General features: G+C 32.7%; 4 protein-coding genes across 20 annotated transcripts in view; 1 reads left to right on the top strand and 3 right to left on the bottom strand.

Moving 5' to 3' along the window:
- Nucleotides 1–1112, bottom strand: part of Ppn (proteoglycan-like sulfated glycoprotein papilin) — a 121102-nt gene extending 119990 nt beyond the window's left edge. For all 11 annotated transcript variants that reach the window (XM_073074042.1, XM_073074049.1, XM_073074043.1 and 8 more), the window contains exon 1: nt 862–1112. In XM_073074042.1, coding sequence (XP_072930143.1) covers nt 862–881 — 20 coding nt within the window. In that variant the 5' untranslated portion in view covers nt 882–1112. The remainder of the gene's footprint in view (nt 1–861) is intronic.
- Nucleotides 1113–4937: 3825 nt separating this feature from the next.
- On the top strand, nt 4938–11710 carry LOC140742520 (uncharacterized). The gene is made up of 5 exons (XM_073073424.1): nt 4938–5201; nt 6653–6786; nt 9082–9237; nt 10949–11024; nt 11435–11710. The coding sequence occupies exons 1-5, from the start codon at nt 5054–5056 to the stop codon at nt 11548–11550; spliced, it is 630 nt and encodes a 209-aa protein (XP_072929525.1). The 5' UTR covers nt 4938–5053; the 3' UTR covers nt 11551–11710.
- Nucleotides 11711–12098: 388 nt separating this feature from the next.
- Nucleotides 12099–16440, bottom strand: sage (salivary gland-expressed bHLH). Of its 5 annotated transcripts, none has more exons than XM_073073422.1 (5): nt 16291–16440; nt 15702–15992; nt 14971–15150; nt 12967–13099; nt 12099–12595 (listed from the first exon to the last, which is right to left on the bottom strand). In XM_073073422.1, the coding sequence occupies exons 2-5, from the start codon at nt 15979–15981 to the stop codon at nt 12472–12474; spliced, it is 717 nt and encodes a 238-aa protein (XP_072929523.1). In that variant the 5' UTR covers nt 15982–15992; nt 16291–16440; the 3' UTR covers nt 12099–12471. The 5 variants fall into 5 exon arrangements, with proteins under 5 accessions (XP_072929523.1, XP_072929520.1, XP_072929524.1 ...); XM_073073419.1 differs by having other exon boundaries at nt 15702–16001; nt 16297–16440; XM_073073423.1 differs by having other exon boundaries at nt 16297–16440.
- Nucleotides 16441–16848: 408 nt separating this feature from the next.
- On the bottom strand, nt 16849–25069 carry TrpRS (Tryptophanyl-tRNA synthetase). 3 transcript variants are annotated; one of them, XM_073074036.1, is made up of 9 exons: nt 24879–25069; nt 24403–24520; nt 23722–23790; nt 23472–23631; nt 22631–22813; nt 20570–20747; nt 19596–19802; nt 19064–19195; nt 16849–18681 (listed from the first exon to the last, which is right to left on the bottom strand). In XM_073074036.1, exons 2-9 carry the CDS (start codon nt 24512–24514, stop codon nt 18520–18522), a joined length of 1203 nt encoding a protein of 400 aa, XP_072930137.1. In that variant the 5' UTR covers nt 24515–24520; nt 24879–25069; the 3' UTR covers nt 16849–18519. The 3 variants fall into 3 exon arrangements, with proteins under 3 accessions (XP_072930137.1, XP_072930140.1, XP_072930139.1); XM_073074039.1 differs by having other exon boundaries at nt 24957–25057; XM_073074038.1 differs by having other exon boundaries at nt 24953–25051.
- Between the last annotated feature and the right edge of the window lie 129 nt (nt 25070–25198).

Raw genomic sequence — 25198 nt, 5'->3', positions numbered from 1 at the left:
ATTCCCTGAAAACAACTGTAACAAAATCGAGTACAAATCAGCTAAATAAATACAACACAGCTTAGTTACATTACAATAATTTTGTCCTGCGGTTACTTTATATGGTTAAAATTGTCATATTCATCGCCTTATACTTTAATAGCTGCAATTATTTCGTTTGAATCTCAGCGCCTGATGTTATGCGGTAATACTTAATTCACGAGATATGTTACGATAATACGTATCTACTGACATCGTAAGCTTTGAGAATAGAGGATAGGATACAATAAAAGATGCTAAAAATGACTTAAAAGGACGAATTATATAGTGATTAATTAAAATTAAGCGCAATTTTTGCAATGAAGATATTATAAGGTTTTCGCTTAGGTATGTTATTAAAGTTAAAACAATATCTTCATTCGAAATTTACGAAAACTTTTTAATTTATTGAATCGTATATCGAAATATTCCAATTTTTTATAAATTTAGTTTAGATAATTTAATGGAAACCTAGTTATTCATAATTATGCATAATTAAATATTTACCCGGTAACCGATAATCGAAACGATATTAATCTAACAAATTTTAAAAGACGAATTAATAAATATATTAAAAAGTTTTATGAAAATAAATTATTTATGTGAAAGGTTTGATAAATTTGTAGGTAGTTCAATAAATTTATTTACCTTAACTTATAATGAGACTATGAGGTATATTTTAATGCCTATGTAACTTGAAAATTGATATAAAAAGATTGCCGGTAAAACTACCGGATTGAGCTTCAAGCATTATTCTTAACGGTATATTAAATATTATGAAAACGAGATCACGAATAAATCTGTAAAATATTTGTTAATAATGTAAAATACAAAAATAAATACCTTAAGCTAGATATCCCCATCTCTATTGCTGCATTCCTGAAAAACGTCTAAAAATCCGCAATAATAAAACAATCACAGAGGAACACCATAGAGTACAGGCACAGTTCAGTCGAGGAAGAAAAAAGTTCGAAAATGGAATAGGTATTTAAAAATGGAGTTTGAATTTAAATTTCCCGCACAAACGCAGCGCCGAATCGCGTAGGCACGGTTCGCGCAGGCGCGCCGGCTGATAGTCGACTGACGGAGCCCGCTGTGGCCGCAGCCTCCGGCGCAAGATTCGCCCCACGCCCCACCACTCCATTGATGAAAACAGCTCAATGGGCGAGCTTTGCGCGAGCTTTTCGCCGCTAGCGCTCCCTGAACTCAAATGTTCCAAGGCCTCGCTTGTGTATTCTATTTTCTTTCCATTTGCGTTTTGGCTAAGAAATACTTTATATGCATAAAGACACCGTTGAAAGCTCCGTTTCTGGGGCTTATTATGTGTCGATGCACTGAAGTCTTTTTGAAACTAGGTGTGAGCTTTTGAACGACGAGCTTTAAATCTCTCTTAAAGCTCTAGATTTGTACAACCTACTTATGTTGCGCATAAAGTCGTTAAAAACTGACTTGCTTATAAATATGTACGTGTACAGGAAAATGTTTCATTAATTCGTTTAATTATCGCGCGTCATGATAGATAATTCATTAACTGTGTTCGTAATTAAAATTCCTATGTCCACGTTATGACCAGATTCGGTTAATTTTTTACTTTTTGATGTGAAACATCTATAGCCGCACGTAAAACCGATTTCTGGCGTGGCGACGCATGCTATACGTCGCCACGCTATACATTGGTACAGTAATACCGTCCTCAGAGGCAACATCGAATATAAGTATTACCGAAGTCACTGATTAAACGAATTAAGTAGTCACGATTTGAAATAAATTCGTAAATTTTTGTATTTAATGAAAATAAATGTTTATTCAATAAATAGTCATCGTTATCTGGAAAAAAATCGTAATATTTTATTTTATCATTATGACATATTTAGTTCCTATCACAATATGTTCTTTTCTGCATATTACTTTTACAAAATAATGTCGATGTTTCACATCTACCAGGCGTCCCGTGACGGCTCACATTTTTTTAATTAACAATTTTAAATCCATACAAATACTGCTTATAATGAAAGTGGTAGACATAGAGAAATTGCTTTTTAAAATAACTTAAATGTTGGTTTTTAAAACAACTTATATACTCATTATATGAATGAATAGAATATATTGCACATTGTAATAATTTGCTTCTGGTATTTTAACTACACATATCGGTTACATCCGGGATTATATCATAAACTGAAATAATTATCGCACTGTACTGTTTAGTAGGTGTACAGTTAGTTCCTGATGATATAATATAATGTACCTACAACACTCCATATTATTTAACTGATAGTAATATATCGTTTCGTGTATGGACTTTCGTAGTGTCATCAAATTATTAATGTCCCACTGTTGGGCCACCTCGCAAAGTAGTCTACAATCGAGACAGTAGTATTTGTAAATTACTTTCTTTCGCCGAGTATTTGGTATTTAAATAGGTACTTAGACCAAGTAATAGCTACTTGATTTTCAATTAAAATTTTATTTATAAAAATCAAATATCGACTAAAAACAATGACATTAGGTAATACCTACAAAGCCTAAAAATATACTTATTTGTAAAATTGTAAAATATCGTAAGGAAACCGACATATATAAGAGTTATTTAAAAAAAGATATCAGGGGCGTCTTAATATATCTGCTTCTAATAACGGAGAATATGCCCTAATACTTTCTCACTCTTCAATTTTCACAAGAGGATCGAGCAGAAATATCAGAAATTTTCCATTACTATTAAGAGTAAAAAAGTACTAGTAGGGGATATAAAGCTAAGATGGATAGCATCTGACATCAGGTGAGCCAGTACATTAAAGTTCCGGGGTACGACATAAAATTAGCGAAATTTCGCAACCGCGCCTTATCTAGGCTAGTCGCGGAAGCCCCTCGTTGCGCAACACGCGGCGTGGGCGGACTATATCGTGTCCATCCTGTAAAATATCCTGTACGTGTGTGTAAGTAGTATTTAGTGGTTTTGATAAAAATATAATTGTTAATACAATTTTAGATCGTACTGTACAATATAATTTTTATTTACTTTCGTTCATTTTAAGTTTTAAAAACCCAAGTGGGCAGCCTTCATTTTTCTATGTTATATGTACGAATATGTATATGTTGTACGATATGTTATACATAATAATAATAATAATAATACACTTTATTGTACCAACATAACATGAAATAACAAAGTAACATACAAATATAAAACAATACAACAGGCGGCATATTCAAATAATACACAGTTTGTTTTAATAATAAAGGAAAAAATATCGGAGAATTCTCGGAAAAATGCATAAAAGTAAAGTCTATCAATCAGAACTTGGCCTTCGTGGGGACTAGATCAATGTTTTAAATCATAATCATCAGGCGATTATAATTGTTGAAAGAAGTGTATCATATTAATTTTCATATTAATAATCATTATAGTAATCCATATTTAAAGTATAATATCCTGACTGGAAAGCTATAAAACAGAAAAGGAACATTGAAAAACTTCCACTTAATATATTGTGCATTTATAATTTCCTAGTACCCAGTGTACTGATTCATTCACCGACTGACCGATAATGTCATCTCTTCCATTTTATGATTGCCTAGAGTTATGTTTTGGTTTGTTGAAGCTCGAATCCGCGTGATATATCAACAAGTCCCTTCTCTGTCTGTCTTACGTATCTTGCCTATCACTTATGCACTCTGTCATTGTAATTCAATCTCCTTATATATTCTCGCTCCCTAGTAGTTCTTGTTTTGGTTTGCTGAAACGTCATTCCTATGATATGAATGCATGCACACACTGTCACATTATCTAGTGACTCACAACAATGTTTACTAGACTCGAATATTTTCAACAGTACCTATAATATTTTTTTATGCTTAGAATATTTACGCTTGGCATTTAAGGTTTGTTTTTGACAATCAGTATCTTGATTAAAGCAATGAAAAACTTTGTTATGACATCATAACGGAAAATCGGAATTAAAAATCATATCCAAGCATTGTTATAACAGATATCCAATGATGGATTTTATCCGGGAGATGCGTAGCAGCATCGTACTAAGAAGTTTATCATTCATTCATCTCCTGCAGTAATCCACAAGGTGGATTAATCCAAATCCAAATCCTTAATCCAAATAAGATTAATCCAAAAACGGAATAATGAGGATCCTTAAATGATTGTAGTGTAATAGTACTATAAGAGTTTGATTTTATAAGTACGTACGTCTGCATTGCTTCCAAAATCTACATGGTCATGCCTCTTGAAGATTATTGAAATATTTCTATTAAGCACTTAATTTAAAATCGTCAAAATAATATGTACGTGTGAAAATCCTAATTAATGTAAGTATTGATCAAAATTTTAAACTTTTTGTACTGATCATACCATTTTAATAACTTTTACTTTTATAACCCCTTTTTAACTTTCATATAACAACGTAGTCATAACAACTTAAGTTGCCTTATTGCCTCTTATTATTTACTTATTGTCCGCTTTAATTATTTCCATATAGATATCTAGCCTTAATATTAATTAGTGATTTTATTTCTTTTGAATTCTTAAGCTTTTTTCTTGTGATCCCTAAATATTAAGAAATTAAGAGGTGAGTATGAGGGACTGCACAAGTTAATGTTTAAATCCCAAAATATTGTACAAAATTTTGGTCGGAATACCAAACTAGACAGTGGACACAGTATACCCAGATTTTACATACCATAAGCCTTATAAATCAATTATGGTATGGTTATTTCATTTTTTGTTTCCTAAAAAATAATTACCTTGTCTTATTCAGAAACTATTGTTTTGTGGTTCTCTATCATATTGTATTTTTATATTAAATGTTAAAGTTATGTCAGTCTTGAAAATATATATTGTACACAGCATTATAAACTTTACGTAATATAGAGTATTTAAAAAGTATTCACGTTAATTAAATAATGACGTAAAGAAAAGAAGAAATATCCACCTGTCAAGCAACAACCGACTTTTATCAGAATTTTCTTTCAAAATTACCCGTTTTTCTATCAATTTACAAGAGATTTAATTAAAATTGTAACGATGTGTGAAAATCTAAGCCCGGATCGCATAAGATGCGAGGCGTGTCGAACAATTAACCTCGCTAAGCATATAAAACAGCCGAAACCAGATATGCAAATATATGACAAATGCAGCCCTACACAAAGAGTAGAATGCGCTCGTGTAACAGGTGACAAAAAAATTAAAAATAAATAACATTATTAAATAACAATGTGAACTTTAAAGTTATTAATTTACTAAATCTATTATATTTGCAAGTGTTGCATTACACATTACATTGGGTTCTTCAAGTTTTTTTTGTTTTTATTTTTAGAGATTTTTTTAAATAACTCTTTAGATTTGTAATATAAAAGCGATTCTCAAACATGATCGAATGTACTTGACTCATAGCAAGTTACAAGGCATTACATCAGCAATGTAAATTACACTAGTATAAAGTTATGTTACCCTGATATTCTCTCTCATCTCGAATACACGAACGAAACGACTTTGTTGTAACGCCTTCGGTACACTCGGTTAAACCTCCTTAAACCCTTGCTATCCTAGTATATATTACAAATTATGTAACGTCTCGATTAACCTTACAAGCAGACTTATTACAACGAACATAAGGTCAAATATTAACTTCACATCACGAAACTTACCGTTTTACTACATTCTTGGCACTTGTACTTAATACTTTAATTACGTACGTTTTTCAGGAAATAATTACCTTTATTTGTATGTATGTATATCGATAAGTAAATTCTTTATGGACATGGAAGAAATACTAAAAATACTCCGGTGACCCAAGGAGCTTACCACGGCCAACAAATTAGTTTGTCGATTCAGCGAGGCAATGCTGCCAGTATATTGGATACATTTCCACGGGGCAGCGATTTGGCTCATTTATTATATTTATAAAATTTTAATATTAATTGTATTAGTTTTATTTTATTTTAAATAGTGTTATTTTAAATTTATTTTGCAATTAATATGACCAAAAAATCGAAATACTAAATATAATATGTAATGTAATGATATAAACGTCCATAAATCTGTTAGAATGAAATTGAAACGTCTTATATGTATGTAAATTACATATACTTTAATTAATTAGTAAATAAACAAAACCGTGTAATTATTCACATAACTTTCCCTAATCGCGAAGGTTTTCTTAGAAATCCTCAAAGTAACGAGTTTACGCGCTAGTTACCCAAATATAAAAATATACTTTCTTTGGTTATGCATAATTAATTGAATAAGAAAAGTTGAACGCTTAAATATTAGATAAGAGAGTTAGCCTTGATCTAAACGTACTATTTCGACTATTACTACGATGTTGTATCGTAACTTTTTGAAACTTGCAGCCATGTTAAAAGTCCGTAGTTTCAATAGTTTCTCATATTAGTTCAATAGTTCATAGTTTAATATAGGATAGATATCAGGATATCCTGATATCTAAATTATGTCATCTTTAAGTTAAAATAATGCTTGTCTAACATCCAAGAGAGGTACTTACACCATGTACATCTTCTGTAAGGCAGAAAAGGTGTGATGGTGTCGCATGGAAGTACTACCTTCACTAGTATAGGTATTGTTTGTAACCAAACACACTGACGTTTTTCTATGTTTTTATAGAGCTGCCTCTACATCCAACTTGTATAAAAGTGTGCAGTAAAGAGGAGTACAAGCTGAAAAAAAGCGGCAAGAGGTTGACAATGCCCAAAATGACACTGCCTTATGGACATGGCAGACTAATGTACGCTGTTAAAGTTAGTAATTTTATATAATATAGGAGTAGTAGACAAGCATGCAGGTATATGTAAGTGACTACTGTCGCCTATGGACATCTATAATCAACCCCAAATAAATTTAAATTCTTAGGCAGAAATAGATGTGCCGGTAGTGCTGCCGGGGACGAACCATAAAGGGCTACCGTTTCGTAAAATAGTATAGGTAGTAATTCCTCTACTACGAGCCCTACGCTCAGCAATGTAGTGTATTAGGGCTGATGGCTGGTTGAATATAAAATAATTACGCCTTCACTTTCGCCTTGTAAATATTCAAAAGAAAAATATACTGCAATACATACTCGTACTATTTAATTCATGAGCTCCCGTTACGATAGAAAAGATCGTGTGACATTTAAACAGTAATTTATTTTTTTCTAATCGTTTTAACATTTTTATGCTTATGTAATGTAAGCGATAACACGACTCTACAAAAAAATTTTCGTTCTTTGTCCTAAAGTTTATACTATTATTTTCCAGTTAGTTATGCACAAAAACGAAAAGAAAATACCTTTTTTCGGTATAAAGTTTGCTTTTGTGACATCATGAATTTTGAACAACGCTATCAAGGCCAATACAATGAAAACATGATGGGCGACTATATTTGGTGTTTATTGAGAGAAAGTAGCTATGAACATAAAAGAAAAAGTATAAATGTGCACTTTTAAGTTATTTTCCACTTTTCTGTAAGCTAATTTGATAGTAAAACTTAATAAAAATAATAAACATTTTTATTTCAAGTTTTATTTTCAATCAAAAATTAAAATCCGAGATTTTTAAAAATTTCGTTCAATCAGTCTTCTAAGCACAAAAGCAAAGTTTTTCATGCCATATATTTTTTTCCGTCTTATTACGACCTAAACTACCGAAATTTAATGCTTTGCAATCAAAGTCAAATTTCATGTTGACCCGTGTAATTATTTCCCGAACATTTAACGGCTGGGAAACTACATTGCGGTTTTGTAGTTTCCCAGCCGCGATAAGATTATCCCTAAAAAATAAAGAGTTGACGTCAATTTTAATTAATTTTTTCTAGGTCATTGAATACGTTATTAGAATTTTTATTACCTACGTAGAAAAAATATGGTGCATAGCCGTAATTTTTGCTTTGTTTTTTTTTTCTTAAACATTATTAATATCTCTCGATCGGAATTTTATCAACTAACTCAAGACAGGCATAATTTATTTTACTTCATTGCTACTTGTATAAAAGCACGCATTTTCGTACGTTATAGAGCTCTAAGAATAATTGTGAAAATTTTGGAAATTAGTAGGTAGAAAAAGTGCGTAAAAGAAATTGTAGAGAACCACAATCATTCTAGTTTTATTTGGATGAAACTTTATTCTAAGGTGCGAGGTACGATCCTATCATTCAGAAAGTAGAGGTAAGGTAGAGTAAGGGTGGCAAAATTTCTCGTGAACGTTCCCAACCAAATCATTCATAATGATACTACAATAAAATGTAAATGTCAAAGGCATGACGTACCTGTGTATACCGTCCTTTATTTCCGAAAATGTCCTTCTCAGAACAATTAAACAAGACTTTCAAAAATATAATTTTCAACAAGGTTCAATGTTCTGTACTTTTGTCAGTAACTCTGAAACAAGCAGTCATGGTCATGTTTTCCTGATAATGGATGGTTTGATTTTCGGTGGCCATTAAAAAAATTACGTTGCGCGCGCATTCTTTAGGTTTTGTCCTTGTCTTTCAAATGGCTTTGTCCTTATCGTAATATCGGTAGTCTCTATCAATTCAGCACTCTAGGTAATATTATGCTATCCCTTTCATTAGTATACGCCCCTATCACATTGATATTCCCTCTCACAATAACGTCAACGTAGTAGACGACTGCGTCTATAAACCCTTTTTAATCTTATAAAACGACTTTTACATATTTTTTGCATGATTACAAGTCTAACATTACCTCTTTCAAGATTAATTTTCTAAGCTCATGTTTCTTGTTCGTTGCTACTGAGGGGAACAAGAGACGTTCGCTCAGGCTCGCTCTTATAAAGCTACATTCCGAACACATCTCGCATTCATGATCCCCTAGTCTCGCGTGTTTTGGTTTCCTGGGGTAAATTGTTACACGTCGTAAAGCGCCACACCTGAGATATGTTTTAAATAACTTAGCTTATTTAAATTAAACTTATTGCAGTCAATTAAAAAACATCATTGTTTCAAAATTTAATTAAATTATTATTGTATTTTCAATTTTCATTATTAAGTTTGCGATGAAGGCATGTTTATGATATTTATATTTTCTACACCTACAGGCTGGTATCCTAGTCGGTGCTGTTTATTTCACGTATACACAAGGAGTGTGGGGCGACCAACAAGACGTCACTGAGTGCATTCGTCGTTGGCAAGAGTACTTGCGTAGTATCAACACTAGACGACCACCCGTTTTCGACCAGTGTGGTAATATTGTTGTAAGTATCAAGAGATAATAAATTTCACAATCAGATATTTATACTCAAAATATTATGCATGCCAACGGTTAATTTACAAAAACTACTCTACGTCAAACCCAATTTACAATTACAATTTACTATTTAATAGTAACGAGTAACCACCATAACTTTAATACTAGAAAGAGAAATAAATTAGCAATTCCTAAACATAGATAATGTAAGGTGGGTAACTGTACTCGCTACTACAATAAAATACCTGACCACATTTTGAATCTCACAGAAAAAAAGTTCAAACATGTCGTTAAACAAACGCTATGTTAAAAAGCGTACTATAAACTAAGTGATTATTTGACTGACAAAACGGTGTGGTCTGAAGTAGTTCCAGCTCCACATGTACATTAGGTTAAGTTTAACATTGTAAAAATCATTTTTTTTAAATATGTGTGTTATGGAGATTCTTTTGCCGCTTCTTTTCCATAACGAAACACCTTGTGAAGTGGTGGTAGTTGTATTGACATTCAAAAAGTGCTCTGTAAAGAACCTATTTTGAATTAAAAAAAAATATTTGATTTCATTTGATTTAAGGTAACATTGCAAGTTGATCATTATTGTATTAGCGTCAATATTTATGACTGTGTAATTTGATTTAATCTTTTTTTCACAAAGCATCCGTAGTTTGGACATTAAATATCTTTGCCATAAAGTAGTCTATTATCAATTAGTACACTAACAATTTAAATTATATGCGAATAATAATCCTCTCAAACATGTCTTTTTGGCTCTCAAAAACAGAATTATCGAGCTATGATTTCGAACAATTATAATGATAACCAGTTAATAGTTAACTTAACATTATTAATATCTATGTTTAATTTTGCAACAATCAATCCGAGACAGCAACTAAATACAATTCATCCATGTTGTCCTAGTACTAGTTTCGCTATAACACAACGTGCTGCTCGTTAAAAACCTATCTCGATCTGCGAAACGTCTACCTGCGATGAAAGCTTTTCGCGTAATGGAATCCGCGATTGAGAGCAACTAGACCAGTCTGGCTCACATATGTTTCAATGTTCTGCTCCCCTAGTAAGCGTATACCAGTTTCACGAGACGATATGACGTAATAAATGTGACTTCATTCCACACAAACGTGGGCTCTACACTAAACTTGTTGCTTCAACCAGAAATATCTAGCGAGTCTATGTATGTACCATGATATCCTGGTATTTGCACGTGCGCAAAATTCAAGGGACGTCATTCCTCTGACGTATAATTCCTTTCAGATAGTTTCAAACCCACTATGTATTTGTTCTTTTTAAGACAATACATAAATCACATATAAAAAAATAAATAAATATGTTTGTAGAGCCAAAAAAGATAGAGTATTTATTTTTTTAAAACCGATCACGTTAAATTAAAGTTGTCGTAAAAAAGTAATACTACTTACGTCTCAGACATGGTTATCGAAAACTTTACATTTAATTCACCCTTAAATTTGAATTTAATTGTGATTTGATGTAGTGATTTTGGCCGCACAAAACTACTATAATGGTGCCGGAAACAGCTTCCTTGACGTTGATAATGCCCTGGTAAAACTGGGTCATATCATTGACAGTGTGATGTGATAACCTAAATGTAGCTTTTATAGTACTTGATTATTATTTTTAACGTAATTATTTCATTGAAATAAGTGCATCATTCATAACTATTTTTGTTTTTTTTTTTTCAGAGAAGAGAGACTACTGACACTTTTCTTGCGCCAATTTATTCCATGTATAAAACAGCTGTAACGACCTGTTTTGCAGGTAAATTATTATTATTACAAGTTTTCTTTTTAGTTTTTACGAATAGATAATTTTCACTAATGATCTGGAAGATATTAAAGAAATTGTAAATTGTTTGTTCCGATGTAATATTTTCAAGTTTTCATTAAAATTGATTAAAGCTTAGCGATAACTAGAATAGTATTGTGCTTACACTGATTTCAAGACATAACAAAATTTTGTTGAAGTTAATTTCAAGGCTATTGTAAAGTTTCTTCATCATTTGGAAATTCGCGTAGTACGTGTATGATCTGGGTATGGATATACGGTACATCACTAAATAATTTATCTCACATGTATATAGGACGAACGTAACACGCATTTAATATGCTTACTACGAGATTATAATTGTACACATATACGTCAATTGTATAAGATAATATGTGTTATAGGTGTCGTGAAAGTGCCATTAATAATAAAGTGCGCATATTTTGACTACCTCGAGGCCCTCAGAAAGAAGCAGGCGGAAGATGATCTGGAGCGCAAAATTAGGAAGAGGAGTACATAATTTACTAAAAGTAATACCAAAAGTTTTCGGACTAACAGTTAAAGGAAATGTATCATGGACTTACGATTAGGTGTAACTGATTTTTTACTAAATATATATATTTATATTTTTCAGTGTTTTGTTCATTGTTTCTGTTACAGCAATAAATTACGAAAACCAAGATTGAACTTTATTTTTTACTTTTATATTTCAGTTGGTAAATGTTTATTCTGTTTATGTATTTAGCCATTGACTTCTTTACTTTAAACTAGGCACATACTATACATTTTTAGATAAAATAAAAGTGTGTTAAAAGAAGACGGAATTAATTTATAAAGATTTAATTTAGTACTTCAGTAACAATGAATACTTATACCTAAAAAAATACAAGCGATTGAGAAGATGTTAGTACAGTAAAAAAAATTAACTACACAATCTACTAAGTTTTTTGGTATGAAACATGAGCTTTTATTATTTCACTTAAATTATGATCTTGGTAGGATCTTTCGTGATTCGACTTTGGAAGTACCATCGCCACACCACCTTCGGTGACAGAAAGAGGTATCCAACAAAAATGTAAAATTTTCTGGTTTGAAGACTTTGATAAGGGCTCTCCCTTATATAGGTCTAAATTTATACTAGGCATTCCAACTTATCATCAGTGGTAGCATGACCTCATAGGACACTAATCCTATCTAGGGTTGGCTTCAGATATCCATAGGCGTCAGTTGCCTATTAGATTACCATCAAGCGAACTTACTGCATACTTGTTTTCTCCTCTTCTAATATAAAAAATAATACGTGCAAACTTGTATTGTCTATGCGCATATTTTTATTTCTGAGCAGCATTTTTAAGACCCCACAGAAATTCTACATACGCTTTCGCCTAACATAAAATGCATTCTTTGAAATTTCTTATACATTAATTCAACATGATTGAAATTATGAGAATCTCTCCTGTCGTCGTCGCATCTCCGAAGCGTGCAGGTCGAAGAAAGCGGGGTTCTCTTCTGGAGTGCCACTAGCAAGCATGTACTCCAAGTGTCTGATGTAGCAGATTGCTATCCTGAAACATTAGAGAATGTTCGAATGCGTTTAACTGTGTATGTAATCTTAAAAGTCTCCTGCACGGCATCGGGGTGCCCTTGAAAGGCGACTGGTTGCCATCTTTCTAGGGGACTCTGATGTTCACCCGATGTTTACCGCGCTCCATCATATATGTTGGTAACAGGACCTGAACAAATAGTACCTAGATAAGGGTAGTTCTTAAATTACAGACTGGTATTATTATTTGATTTGATTATCATTTATTGGGTCCATATCATAGAGTAAAACTTCCTTGCGAATCCGAGACCAAGGTAAGCAACGAAGTTCATTTCGACTACCATCCGGTATTTTTTTTCAAATTCTACCTAGAGCTTAATACATTTATAATACCTTAAGCACTCTATCTTGGAGTACTTCTTCTTTGAGGGTTTAGTGACGGGTAATTTGGAGCGCAACAGGTCAAAGGCTCGATTCATATCTCGCATTCTCGTTCTTTCTCTATCACAAGCTGTCTTCTTATATTCTGTAAAGACATTTTAATAAATAGTGCAGAAGTTTAGCCAATGTGCTAAAGTTATTCGTTCAGATTTATTTCTAATTTCAATACTATACCCAGGGACGGATTTAGAGGTCTAGAGGCCTTGGGGCAACAAAGGAGTGGAGGCCCCCTGGTCCCAAATTATTTTCCGAATAAAATGAACAATTTTTGCAGTTGAGTTTTTCAATAAATATTTTATTGTAAAATACAGATAGATTCTTCTAGTATTCATGTTTGTACAAAGTACTGTAGATAAAGATAAAACAGCGAAAAAAATATCAAAGGAAAAGTTTTTTTTTACTAGTGTTTACTAGTCGGAATTGAAAAAAAATCCGACGTCTCTATTGCGGGGGCCCCTCTTTTGTGGAACTCCCGGGCCGGCCGCCCCGGTTGCCCTCCCTTAAATCCGGCCCTGACTATACCTGTACCTAATGATTAATTAATGTAAATGCTAAGTACGGGAAATGCATACCTAGTCGCGGAAAAGCTTTTATGTTAATTTCGGCATTTTGTTAAACGGGTATTTACATCCAGGATATGAGTTATGAATTATGGTCTTAAACGACTGCTAATAATAATAAGAAAAATAATAACATTATCTTAAAATAACTATCATTTTGAGTACTAAACTCACCAGGATATCAAGAGAAATCATAAGCAAAGTGCCTGCATCAGGTAATAAGCATATCATTATCATTAAGTTACTCAACGTAACTTTAATTAAAAACCGACCAATAAAATTGCAATATTATTCGAATAATTTAAAAAATAAAGAAAACAAGTATTGCGAAAATTATATTATACAGGACCTACATTATTATAACTATAAACCTATATATTCATCTTATTTTATAGCAAAGTTGTTTAAAGCTACTTAATACTTATGTCGTCACTTGTTTTATAAAAATGGTTAGGTTAGGTTAGGCTTGGTCATTATTAATCCCATAATCCCTATTATCTTGATCTTGGTATGAATGGGATATATTTCACAGGCAAAGGTTAAAAAGGGTCGCAGAACATGTACGGCGATGTAAGTATGGGTCGAGATCGTGACCTCAGTCAGTTCCCCATTCCTTAAGAAAGTTATAGTAAGGATATCATACTAATTTAATTTTGGTAACGTCTTTTCTCATATTTTATTGAGAGGATACTGGACCATACTCCAATTAGATGGTCGTTGATTCCAGACCTTACGAACCAAAAAACTGAGATTATCTATACTAATATTATAAAGAGGAAAACTTTGTTTGTTTGATTGTAATGAATAGGCTCAAAAAGTACTGGATCAATTTTAAAAATTCTTTCACCATTCGAAAGCTACATTATCCACAAGTAACATAGGCTATATTTTATATGGAATATATTTGATAAATAAATTTTGAGGCGGTACAAACTTTGCCGAGTCAGGTAGCAGGTAGCAGGTAGCACTATATATGTATATATATATACATATTTCTGGCGGTAATTCCGTAGCAGTCGAACCAGAACATTTTACGACATTGCACACGTAATTGGTAGCTCTTTCAATTAATTGCGCGTGAATATCCGTGTGGTACAGCGGGTTATAATATTGTCACACGTATGGAGTTCAGGGTTCGATCGCCGACCAGGTAGGCCTCTGCGATGAATTTAGATTTGTATTCTGGGGTTGTGTATCAATCCATCTGTGATGTATACAAGACACAGAGAATTCTACTTTGGAGCTACGTCTGTGGAAAGCGTTATCATTACTGCTTTAAGAAACACGAGTAGGTACTTTACTATAAGCATTATAATGGGTTATGCTCCCCTAGTCATCGTTATAGAGCCATACCTAGCCGTATTACAAAAAGATTTTTTAACAATTGGTTCATTACCTTTCTCCAACTGTAAGGCTCTCTCCTTCCAATTCATCAAAGAGTCGTGATGGCCGTCATCTGTGGCAAACTTGCTGTTATCCTGGGACTCGTGCGAAAAGTCTAGGGACGACTCCGAGTTGGCGGTGTCTTGCAATATCGCCGCTTCTCTGTACTCCTCGTGCTCGTAGTATCTAGGACCTAATTACTTCTTATTTGTAATTTGCTTAGGCAACAAAGAACCTAACATTTTATACTAAGAGTATTAAAATTGCTTTCATACATGCAAACTGACGAACATTTTATTTTTTAAATTTTACATTGTTAAGTCTCCGAAACAATTATGCATAAGGAATTCGATTATTTACAATAATGAGTCACAACGCATGGCTTATATGTACTAGGTTAGGATAAGTTTAAACAAATTTCCCCAAAAATACCTTAGAATTTCCACTCGAATGTAAATATGCCCAATCTTAAATTGTGCACAAAAATAGATATTTTAAAATAGGTTTACGTAGACATTATTCAGGTAGAATTTATTAATGCTATGTAGGCTATGTCATGTGACCTGTACCTTCAATCTAATAAGATTAAACTTCAAGTAATTTCAACTTTTACATACCTATCCGAGCTAAATAGAAACAACATTACTTAAGATTTGATTCAGTGCATCTGTAATTATTTTAAAATAATTCAGGACTTAATTAATCAATGCCTATCAAATACACGTAAATTTTAAATAAAATTACCTTCATGTGAAGATTGTTCTAGCTCATGGGGCCTAAAATATGTTATTCTCCGAGGTTCCACATAGTCGTCCAGTACATAGGACCTATGGTGCGATATGGTCTTATCATACTTCTTATGAGAGAACGTGAGTTCCTCCTTAGGTTTGTCATCTTGTCTACCAATTTCTAGAATAACCCGATCTTCTGTCTCCCGTTTCTCCTCATCCTCTGCTTCTTTTAAAACCGTGTAATTCGCTATCAACGGTATTGGAGCTTCTTCGTCGTATGTTTGATTATACATAGTCTCGTTTTCTACTTATGCTTATTATGTTATTATAAGAAAATAGTAGCAGCAATTTTTAAAGGCACTTAGATAACTTTATATTATTGATCATTGCAGACCGTGGATCACTAATCAACCCAAAATACAATAGGAAATCTTGACAATAACAGATGTTGCTAACTCTACGTTTAAGTATTAAGCTAGAATGCCTCCAATAAGTCTACCTTACTTCTTTTATTTAGAGGTCAAAATTGATACTATATCCTAACGAATTATCAAAAAAATCACTACACGGCACTTTTGAATAAACTAGATGTTTTAAATCACTTTAACTAGAAAACTCGTCTTTTCTCTACCTGCCGCAACTAAGGACTGTGTCATCCACTTTTCTGTGCTATTGTCATGCATATTCGATCAAAACTGTGTGGTATTGTGTGCACAAGTGTTGTCTCAATGTCTTTAGTTATAAAGGTTCGTACGTCCCCCGCTTTGTATTGTAACATATTGTTAAATGTTTGTTTTGGTCTCCTATCATATGCTCTATTTTATGTGACACTCGTTATTCCAATTCTTGGCTGCTAAACAAGTTTGTAAACAATATTTATTATACGGCAAAGCTGTGGGTTATACTCCTGTTGCAGAGGTACCTGCCCAACTGTGGAAGAGCATTTCAACTAATATGTGAAATAGTCTATCAGCATTACTAGCGACAAATAAGTTGCATACATATCGCGCAAATTTTAAGCATATGGTTGCATCTTTACGTAAAGGTTAAACGTAAAAAACGCTTTCAAAAATTTAAACTATCACTATACGGGTCATATCAAACTTGAACAGATTCTAACACGCATCGAAGGGCAATAACATTATAAATTAAGCTGCGTATACAATTCAATCATCACATTTATTTCTTAGCAAAATAAATCTATGCTTTAAGCACAGCCACACTCACAATAAATAAGGCAATTGATGGATATAAAAAATCTTCACTTCACATAACTTATAAACTGCTACATCTAAGTGTAATCAAAATTCCAATTAGATAGACATTAATATAACATTTAATATTGTGATATTATATAAAATACATGTTTTAAATATTTTTCGAATACAATATATTATAATATTTTTACCAGAAAATTACTTCAGAAATTATTCAATTTAGGACGTACGCCAAAGCTCACGCGGGTGTACGCTCGCGTGTTTGTATTGAAAAATAATATGAACCATAGATATGCGAGCGGTTTTATTCACGTTGCGTACGGCGCGTTCGCACGCGGCGGGCGCCCGCTCACATACTGTTTCTCAAATGAGTTGAGCGCCGCCATTACATAGGCTTAGCACGCATCGATCGTCCGCAGCAATCCCAGGCTGTCCGGACCACAGCAAAAAAATCTAAATCTATGATCCGGACGCCCACTGCACACACGCAACGTTAGCGAATGCCCTTAGTGTCGATATGGACATAGAGTATGTCTAATACGGATCAGCCTATGTAGCTTTTAACGCAGTATGTTTGCTTTTAACGTATTCCCAAATTAGTTAGCTATCTAGACTTATTTTTGTGACGGTACATATTTTATCGTACTAATGTACTTAAGTCTTAGGTGTGTTAAAACTGATAATAAAACCAAAGTTTACACCTTGGCAATTGTAGATAGATACGTATATAATAACTATAATATGTGCACGCCTTACATAAATGCTTATTTATATGTATGTATTATGATTAAATGTTTATGTAGGAACATTTACTGTGATAAGTATTCATTATGCGAAAACACCAAATTCAGAACATAAACGTCACGATAATATTTATATTATACAATTTAATAGCAGAGTATTAATTGAAAAAAATGTAGTACACTGTTTGTACAAAAAATAAACAATTTTAAACTAAACACATTTTTTGACAAAAATAAAATATATACCCATTCAAAATGTGCATAATTTCTGATTTTGAAAATATTTTATTTCATGGCAACTGAACACTTAAGCAGAGTACTATGGAAAATATGGACATGACTCATAAATAATGATAAATATAAAATAAATGCTTTACATACTGTATTTGTGAATACCATTTATATTATAACAACAGGTAACATTACCTGAACAATAGACAAACTTCTAGTGTTACTGTAGTCATTTTGTGATAAAACTGATAAATGAATAATGCAATTTGTATTAGAAACAAAGATAAATATTTTGTAGTAATAGAGAAAAAAATGTAAATTGAAAGATAGCGCAGTTAATTTTTTGTTTTTTTTTTTTACTATCTGTTTTTTTTTTGTAAGCAGTACTCGACAAATAGTTTATAAACTGAATTTTAAGCATCTTTTTTTAAATATAGTTTTCCACTAAAAGTGAAACAAAATATAATTTATTGTTTTTTCGTGCTTGAGTAATAACCACGAGAAATCGAAATTTAAAATGTCTGCCTACAAAAAAATCTCGATCTTTTTTAGCAAAAATTGGACAGATTGATTATTAAAAACGTACGTAAGGTTATTTTACACTAGAAGTTTGTCGCTACCCTCATTTTCAAAATGTGACTTAGAAGTCAATTTTCCTGAGCTTGAAGAACTCTTGCATCACCTCGTCGGTGACCTTGGCTCTCCGCGCCTGGTACTCCTGTATGATGGGTGTCAGTGTATCTATTGCTATTTTCTTCAACTCTCCCGTTAGCATTTCGCCAGATTCGTAGGATTTTTTAATCTGGAAGAAGTAATAAACTGGTTATTATCATATTTTTTCAATATTTTAATGCTATCAGATATCATAGTTCATTCTACCATTGATAGCGGTCAGTGGACATCTCTAATCAATTCCAAAACTAAACGGAGATTGAACTAGAAGCTGATTACAGACGCTAGAAATAGGTGCTTGAACGTGTTAGAACTTTGATGCCTCTGAGTATTAAAACCCCGCTAAATTTTTCGTTTATATCCTATATTCTGCCTTACTGCCCCACTTGAAATAGACTACAGCAGCACACTATTAAATTGTAATAAAACAGGAATTACACTGAAGAGTTCTACTTCCATAAAATTTTACATTGAAGAATAAAAAGTATTTAATTTAAAAATGTTATTCTCACCTCGGCCAGTCTTTCATCATCTTCCAAGAAGAAGGTTAAGTACTTGTAAGATATATCCACTTCAGTGTTACCACCTTTCTCCCTGTGCTCTTCGACCGTCGCCTGACCTCCAGAGAACGCGTACTTATTGATCTGAAAATAAAATTAAACAAAAACAAATAAAAAATAGTTGCCATTTTCTAAGCTTGAGCTATCATAAATTATATTGACAAGTAGACATGTTTTAAAGGCACAATTCTGCAAGTGAACCATAAGAAAATATATAAATTACATAACTTATCTGTCTGTCTATATGTATTACATAATCGTGGATGGAATACCAGATTACATTCAGGTCAATTTTAACATGTCTTCTGCAATTCGTGTATAAACATAGCATGTAATGTTTTATATAACTTGATCTAGTGATTCAATTATCATCATACTAGTCGTTCGTGGGTGACTTTATACTCAGTGAGATACCTACACTAATTGCTCTAGACCTGTATGACTGTATACACCTGTAAGTTAAGAAAGCTCATGTAAAACTCACCTTATTCTTAATCTGCTTGGGTGTATCGCTCAAGAACACGGTAGCGTTCACATCACTAGCGGACATCTTATGCTGTGCTCCTTGTAGCGCGGGCAGGAAGGTGGCGTGTAGCAACGAAGGTTTTGGCATCTTCAGCCGCGCCGCCACGTCGCGGGTCATGCGGAAATAGGGGTCCTGGTCGATCGCGCATGGTACTAGGCAGGGTACCTATGAATAGTTATAGTGAATTAAGTTTATATCAATAGTTAGGATTAAAAGTGTATAAATTAAAAAGGAAATACTTTTTTTTCTTCTAGATAACTCTTTGAGCCATTGAAATATATGTGTGTGATTGATATGGACTTCACAAATCTACTGACAAACAATTCATCGTCATCAACATCTGTCCCAGTGTCCCAGTGCTGGGCACGGGTCTCCTCTCTGAGAACGATAAAGCCATAGTGCACCGCGCTGGCCAAGTGCGAATTGGTACACTTCACATACCTTTAAGAACTTTTTTTCTCACATGTGCAGTTTTCCTCAGGATTTTTCCGCCACCGTTTAAACAAGTTATAATTTCTAATACGCACATAACAGATTTGAACCTCGCACCTTTCGATCAAGAGGTCGAATTTCTTTACCACTAGGCTATCACTGCCTTTAGACAAATTAGTAGACCTGTATTAATGTTCCTAGCTTTATATCTTTTAACTATTATTGGTAAGTAAATGTAAATACATTTTTATTACTCATTAGCTTGTTAAATCCGACGATTTGTTGTGACTCAGTGTAAAATAATCGTAACTGAGTCTAATAGAAGTATACTACAATAGCATTACACTCCCATAGGCACTTCTGGATAAGTAAGTAAGTAATATCAGAGATGCAAAGTCAAGCGAATATTAAAATTTAATATATCAATAACTTTTCAAGTTTTGCGGACACAAACATACGAAAGCCTTACTTTTACAAATAAAAATATTCAAAACACTTACAACTTTATCCCCAAATATAAAGGGGAAAGACGTAGAGAAGGCGGGCGCAGCCTCTATCGAGGGGAAGGTGATCTTGCCGATGACGTCAGAGTCGCCGAAGCCGAATATGCCTTTCACCTGGTTAAACGTGACACACTTCTGTATCCGCAGCATATTCTGGTAGAACGCTGGACACTGGCTGTACATTGTAATAGCAGAAACATGTTTATTATTTTTTATTATCAGCTGAAGATAAATGAAAAATATATATTGTTTCCATTTTAGACCATAGATAAGTAAAGATATCTCACCGCCTTGTAATTGACGAAGTCAAAAAAAAATCAAACAGCTTACGGGTTTCATGCATGTATACGAAATTACGCACACACTCACGTAAAACAGTTTACGGTTTTTCCCATAACGTTTCCGACCGTCGTGGTGTAATTAACGCGGAAAAATGCCGACATGTGCAGTTAAATGGTGCAAACACAGCACGGAATCTAAGAAAAAGCGTGGAGAAGTATCATTTCATTCGTAAGTGGTCTAAAAACTACATATTTTTAATATTTCACAAACACGAAAATAGATAAAATTTGACAGTACTAAGTGTTGCCAGTACCTCATTGTGAATTACTTTACATGTGGGAAATAACTTGCAAGTAAAATTAGATATTGATTATGTGTTTTATTTAATTTGAACAGAAATAATAGCTACGTACGAGTAACATTAAATTGAAATATTATAATATTATTAAATTATAATTAAATTTTTTTCAGTCGAATCATAAGGGGTAAATAATAATAATAATCACCTTCAAAATATTCATACGTAAATATCGACGTAACTTTTGCGTCACTTTACTTTTGGAAGGAATACATTGTCTCTTTCTTGTCAGTAACTTAATCATGGCGGACCAAACACGAAAAATAATGAAACAGTAATAAATATCTCCTCATTTACTTGTGATTTGTGATTCCATGAAGCTCGTTTATTTATTATTTTTTTTGTTTAATTTGTACATTTACAGATTTAGTTAATCGTTGTTATAGCAATTGTATATTTTATGTTTGTTGTTGTCACTGTCATATATTTTCTTCTGTATATTTTTTGTTAATTTTTAATATATTTTACTTTTTATTGCTAATTAGTTATGGTGTGCGTTAAGTATATTTCATAAATAAACATTACTTTCGTAATACACATTTAATTTAATCCCTTTTCCCTTGCTACTCTAAGCGCCTACTAAATTATACTACTAAGAAAACAATTCGTAATGTGGTGTAGATACGGGATTGGTCATTTTATTGTTTGAATTCTTGACAAATAGAACCTTTTTAGAGAAAGTTTACGTATAAATAACGAATACTACGTAATTTACATAATAAATAAATACGTATTTCAAACATTTTAAGGAGACTAGAACGGAGATGTGGCAACACTTTATTATTACGCACACAATTCCAACTGTCAAAACTGGCTTCATTCACTTGTATGGAGTGAGTTATCTTTACTAATCTATGTTTTAGACATATAGCCAAGACTAAACATACTTTTTAAAACTTATCTTTTTACAACAAAGTTACATCTTAGTCTTATTAAAATGTAATAATCGTAGATCCACATAACTCCCTGTGTCGAGGATGTTTAGGACAAAGACCTACTTAGAACACAAGTCTTAATTCATCGCTTAGACTGATCTAAAATTGCGATTATCCATAGTATGGCCCGCGGCCGCATGAGCATGATTCGTGCAGCTTACGACATGTAATCTATTATTGTTACGCAAAATCTTAACAACCTGTTCTTTTTTGCCAACTTTTAGAAAGTGATTAAATCATGATGACCTTTGTTATTTGTTAGCTTATTACCATACATATAAGTTGATGTAACCCTCACGTCCATATTTATATAAGCCCATGATCGTGTCTGCTCTGGACGTCCCTGATCTAGGTATCTGAATGGTCAAAGAATGCGTCCAAAATCCTGTATATACTAGTATCATGTCAGGGTAATAGTCATCATGCTGTCACAATAGTAATAATAAAAATACAATAGTAATATAAACTAAGTGAAATACTGACCCAATAAAGTCCAAATCATTATAAATAAATGTGTTAGACGGATCGAATCCAATAGCTATAATGTCTTTGGCATTATTGAAGGCCATTTGCCTTGCATCCTCTATTTTGATGTCCCTCCACAACACCTTCTCATCATCCGTGAGTTGGATGATCAGAGGCACTTGGAAAACATCTTGTAACCATCTGGAAATTTATAATTTGTTTAGTATAGAGTTGCAATTAAATATGTTTTAAATTTAATTGTAATAATGTATTGAATATAACAATATATCACAGGATTCGTAACAATTGCAAGAACTAATTCTTCTTATAAAACCATGTCTTTTCTAGAGGCCCATTTATACTAACCAGCATGTCATGTATGTGTAAGGAAGTTATGCAATAATATGATACTTTGTATATTTAATAGCATGCCTGTATTTTTGAGGCAACTTATCCCTATACATAGAACATTCTAGAAAAAATATTATTATGTGATAAGAACTTTTGTCATACATTTTTCCCTCATATTAATTAATATTGAGGATAGATAATATTAAAAATTAAAAAAAAATCCATATAACATTGGCCTTATAGCGAAAGGATGTTGCGTCATCATTAATATTATTATTAAAAATTACAGAATATTCAGTTGCCTATTGGGAATACCAGATTGAGCCACTACATGGTGCTCAGGGCCTTCGGGCATCACTTTAGGTATATGACGACCTGTTACATTACAGATATAATTATGACTTTTATAATATAATGAGTCCTCTTGAGAGTGTTCTTGTGAAATATGAGTGAAGAACCATCATCATTTATAATATATAATAGATAAATTCTTATAGAAATGACTTACTTAGTAAACATGAAAGGAATCATATGCCCAATGTGCATACTATCTGAAGATGGGCCTCTTCCTGTATACAAGTAGAACTTTTTGCCAGCCTCAACCAAGTTGAGGATACTATGGATATCTCGATGGGAGAAAAAGATCCCTCGACGGAGGAAGTGATGTGCTGAAATAAGTATTTATAAAGAAAATTTGTTACTATGAATATAATAAACATTGTTTTATATTTAAAGCAAAATATTATAGTAGTGTTTACCTTTCTTTCCTGTTACTTGTTCAAATCTTGCAATGATTTCATCATCAATTTTTTTACTACCAAATCTTTCTGTAAAAGGAAATACTTTGATTGAGTGTGTTACCAAGTGTTTTAGTATTAAATTGTGAATTTATCATTGGATTTAGGCTTTAATAATGGACTTAAATAAAGAAACATTATAAACAAAAAAATCTCTAGAAGGGGGACTAAACAATGAATATTTTTTTAATCCAATAGAAGTAGCAAAGAGGCATAGAGCCTATTTGAATTTAAGTGTCCAACCATTGATATCAGTTACTAATATTGAACACAAATCGTCCCTGCAGTCCATCTAAAATATGTGATTCTGTCACACATTGCTTTTAAATCAGAACACAGCAGTACTTAACTGTCAAAGGCAACAAAACATCAAGCATAGGCATTTCAGTTTAGTCCACAGAGGTAGTGGTGCATCTGTGGTTGACTTCCAGTATGAACGGTCGATTACAGATATCTATGGGCCGCTGTAGCCACTTACCATTAGGTGGAGCGCATGCTTTCCTGCTACTCCTATTTTATACAGAAATTAAAGTTTTACCATGTGAACATAATTGATAAGTTAAGCTTGCATTGATAATGCTATCAACACTTGCAATCACAACAAAGCACTCAATACTCAAATCACTCGTGTAATCTACTTACGAATCAATTTATCATAATCAATTCCAGTTTCTGACTTGCTAGCTACATTCCATGGGTCCACAACATCATCATCATCATCCAGCGTTAGGTTGTTGACCTCTTCCTCAACCATTTTGAACTGAAATTCGAATTCATTTAAGGTAAGAGAACAATCAATAATTATTACGTATTTAAAACTGCTACTAGATTTAAAGAATTTACAAATAAAACTGTAACTTCTGTCCATCATTGGCGATTGTAGCGTATTAGTTGCAAAAAATATTAAAATCGATATCATATTATAACTAAAACGGAATACAGCAAATTTGTTCAAAAAGTTTTACACTATTTGGTCAGAAAAATCGCATATTCTCTTCGGTTTCATATTAACCGACACAACAAACTTAGGTCAACATATGGATTTTTGAGTCACCTAATCACTCCTAATCATAGAAATTTAATAAAAAAAATCATAGATACGGTATAACATTACTAACCTTTAGGGAAGTTCCTTTCAAAGCCTAGAACTAATAATTCTAACAGTAATATAAGTTAAAGAACAGTCGTATACTTGCGCTTTTAATAGAGAGCTGATGCAATTTTAATTTTCCTCACTATTCGGCAAAAGCATTGCGGATTTGTGAACTCGACATGCAACGTTTACTTTACATTTGACTTAATGTGTCAGTGTCACATGTCATTGTCATAAGTTATACTTTTTATAATGCAGTAGATAGCATGCGACTAGTCGTTCAGCCTTATTCTACAAGTTTGCTAAATACATATAACTTATCTTGAATTAAAAATATTTACTATT

This window comes from Epargyreus clarus, unplaced genomic scaffold (genome assembly GCF_041222505.1).
Source record: "Epargyreus clarus isolate Ecla_fem2 unplaced genomic scaffold, WU_Ecla_fem_2.2 ptg000006l, whole genome shotgun sequence".
In the NCBI taxonomy this organism is placed as follows: domain Eukaryota; kingdom Metazoa; phylum Arthropoda; class Insecta; order Lepidoptera; family Hesperiidae; genus Epargyreus; species Epargyreus clarus.
Note: the sequence above shows the minus strand (reverse complement) of the source record. Positions and strands in the feature narration are given on the sequence as shown.

Excerpts from the sequence above, each read along its gene's own strand:
- LOC140742520 (XM_073073424.1), top strand. The coding sequence starts at position 5,054 with ATGTGTGAAAATCTAAGCCCGGATCGCATAAGATGCGAGGCGTGTCGA. Across the intron at positions 9,238-10,948 it reads ACCAGTGTGGTAATATTGTT|AGAAGAGAGACTACTGACAC; the intron begins GTAAGTATCAAG and ends TTTTTTTTTCAG. Across the intron at positions 11,025-11,434 it reads TGTAACGACCTGTTTTGCAG|GTGTCGTGAAAGTGCCATTA; the intron begins GTAAATTATTAT and ends TATGTGTTATAG.
- sage (XM_073073422.1), bottom strand. The coding sequence starts at position 15,981 with ATGTATAATCAAACATACGACGAAGAAGCTCCAATACCGTTGATAGCG. Across the intron at positions 13,100-14,970 it reads AGCCTTACAGTTGGAGAAAG|AATATAAGAAGACAGCTTGT; the intron begins GTAATGAACCAA and ends ATGTCTTTACAG. Across the intron at positions 12,596-12,966 it reads TCCAAGATAGAGTGCTTAAG|GATAGCAATCTGCTACATCA; the intron begins GTATTATAAATG and ends CTAATGTTTCAG.
- TrpRS (XM_073074036.1), bottom strand. The coding sequence starts at position 24,514 with ATGGTTGAGGAAGAGGTCAACAACCTAACGCTGGATGATGATGATGAT. Across the intron at positions 23,632-23,721 it reads ACAAGTAACAGGAAAGAAAG|CACATCACTTCCTCCGTCGA; the intron begins GTAAACACTACT and ends TACTTATTTCAG. Across the intron at positions 19,196-19,595 it reads CCAAGCAGATTAAGAATAAG|ATCAATAAGTACGCGTTCTC; the intron begins GTGAGTTTTACA and ends TTTTATTTTCAG.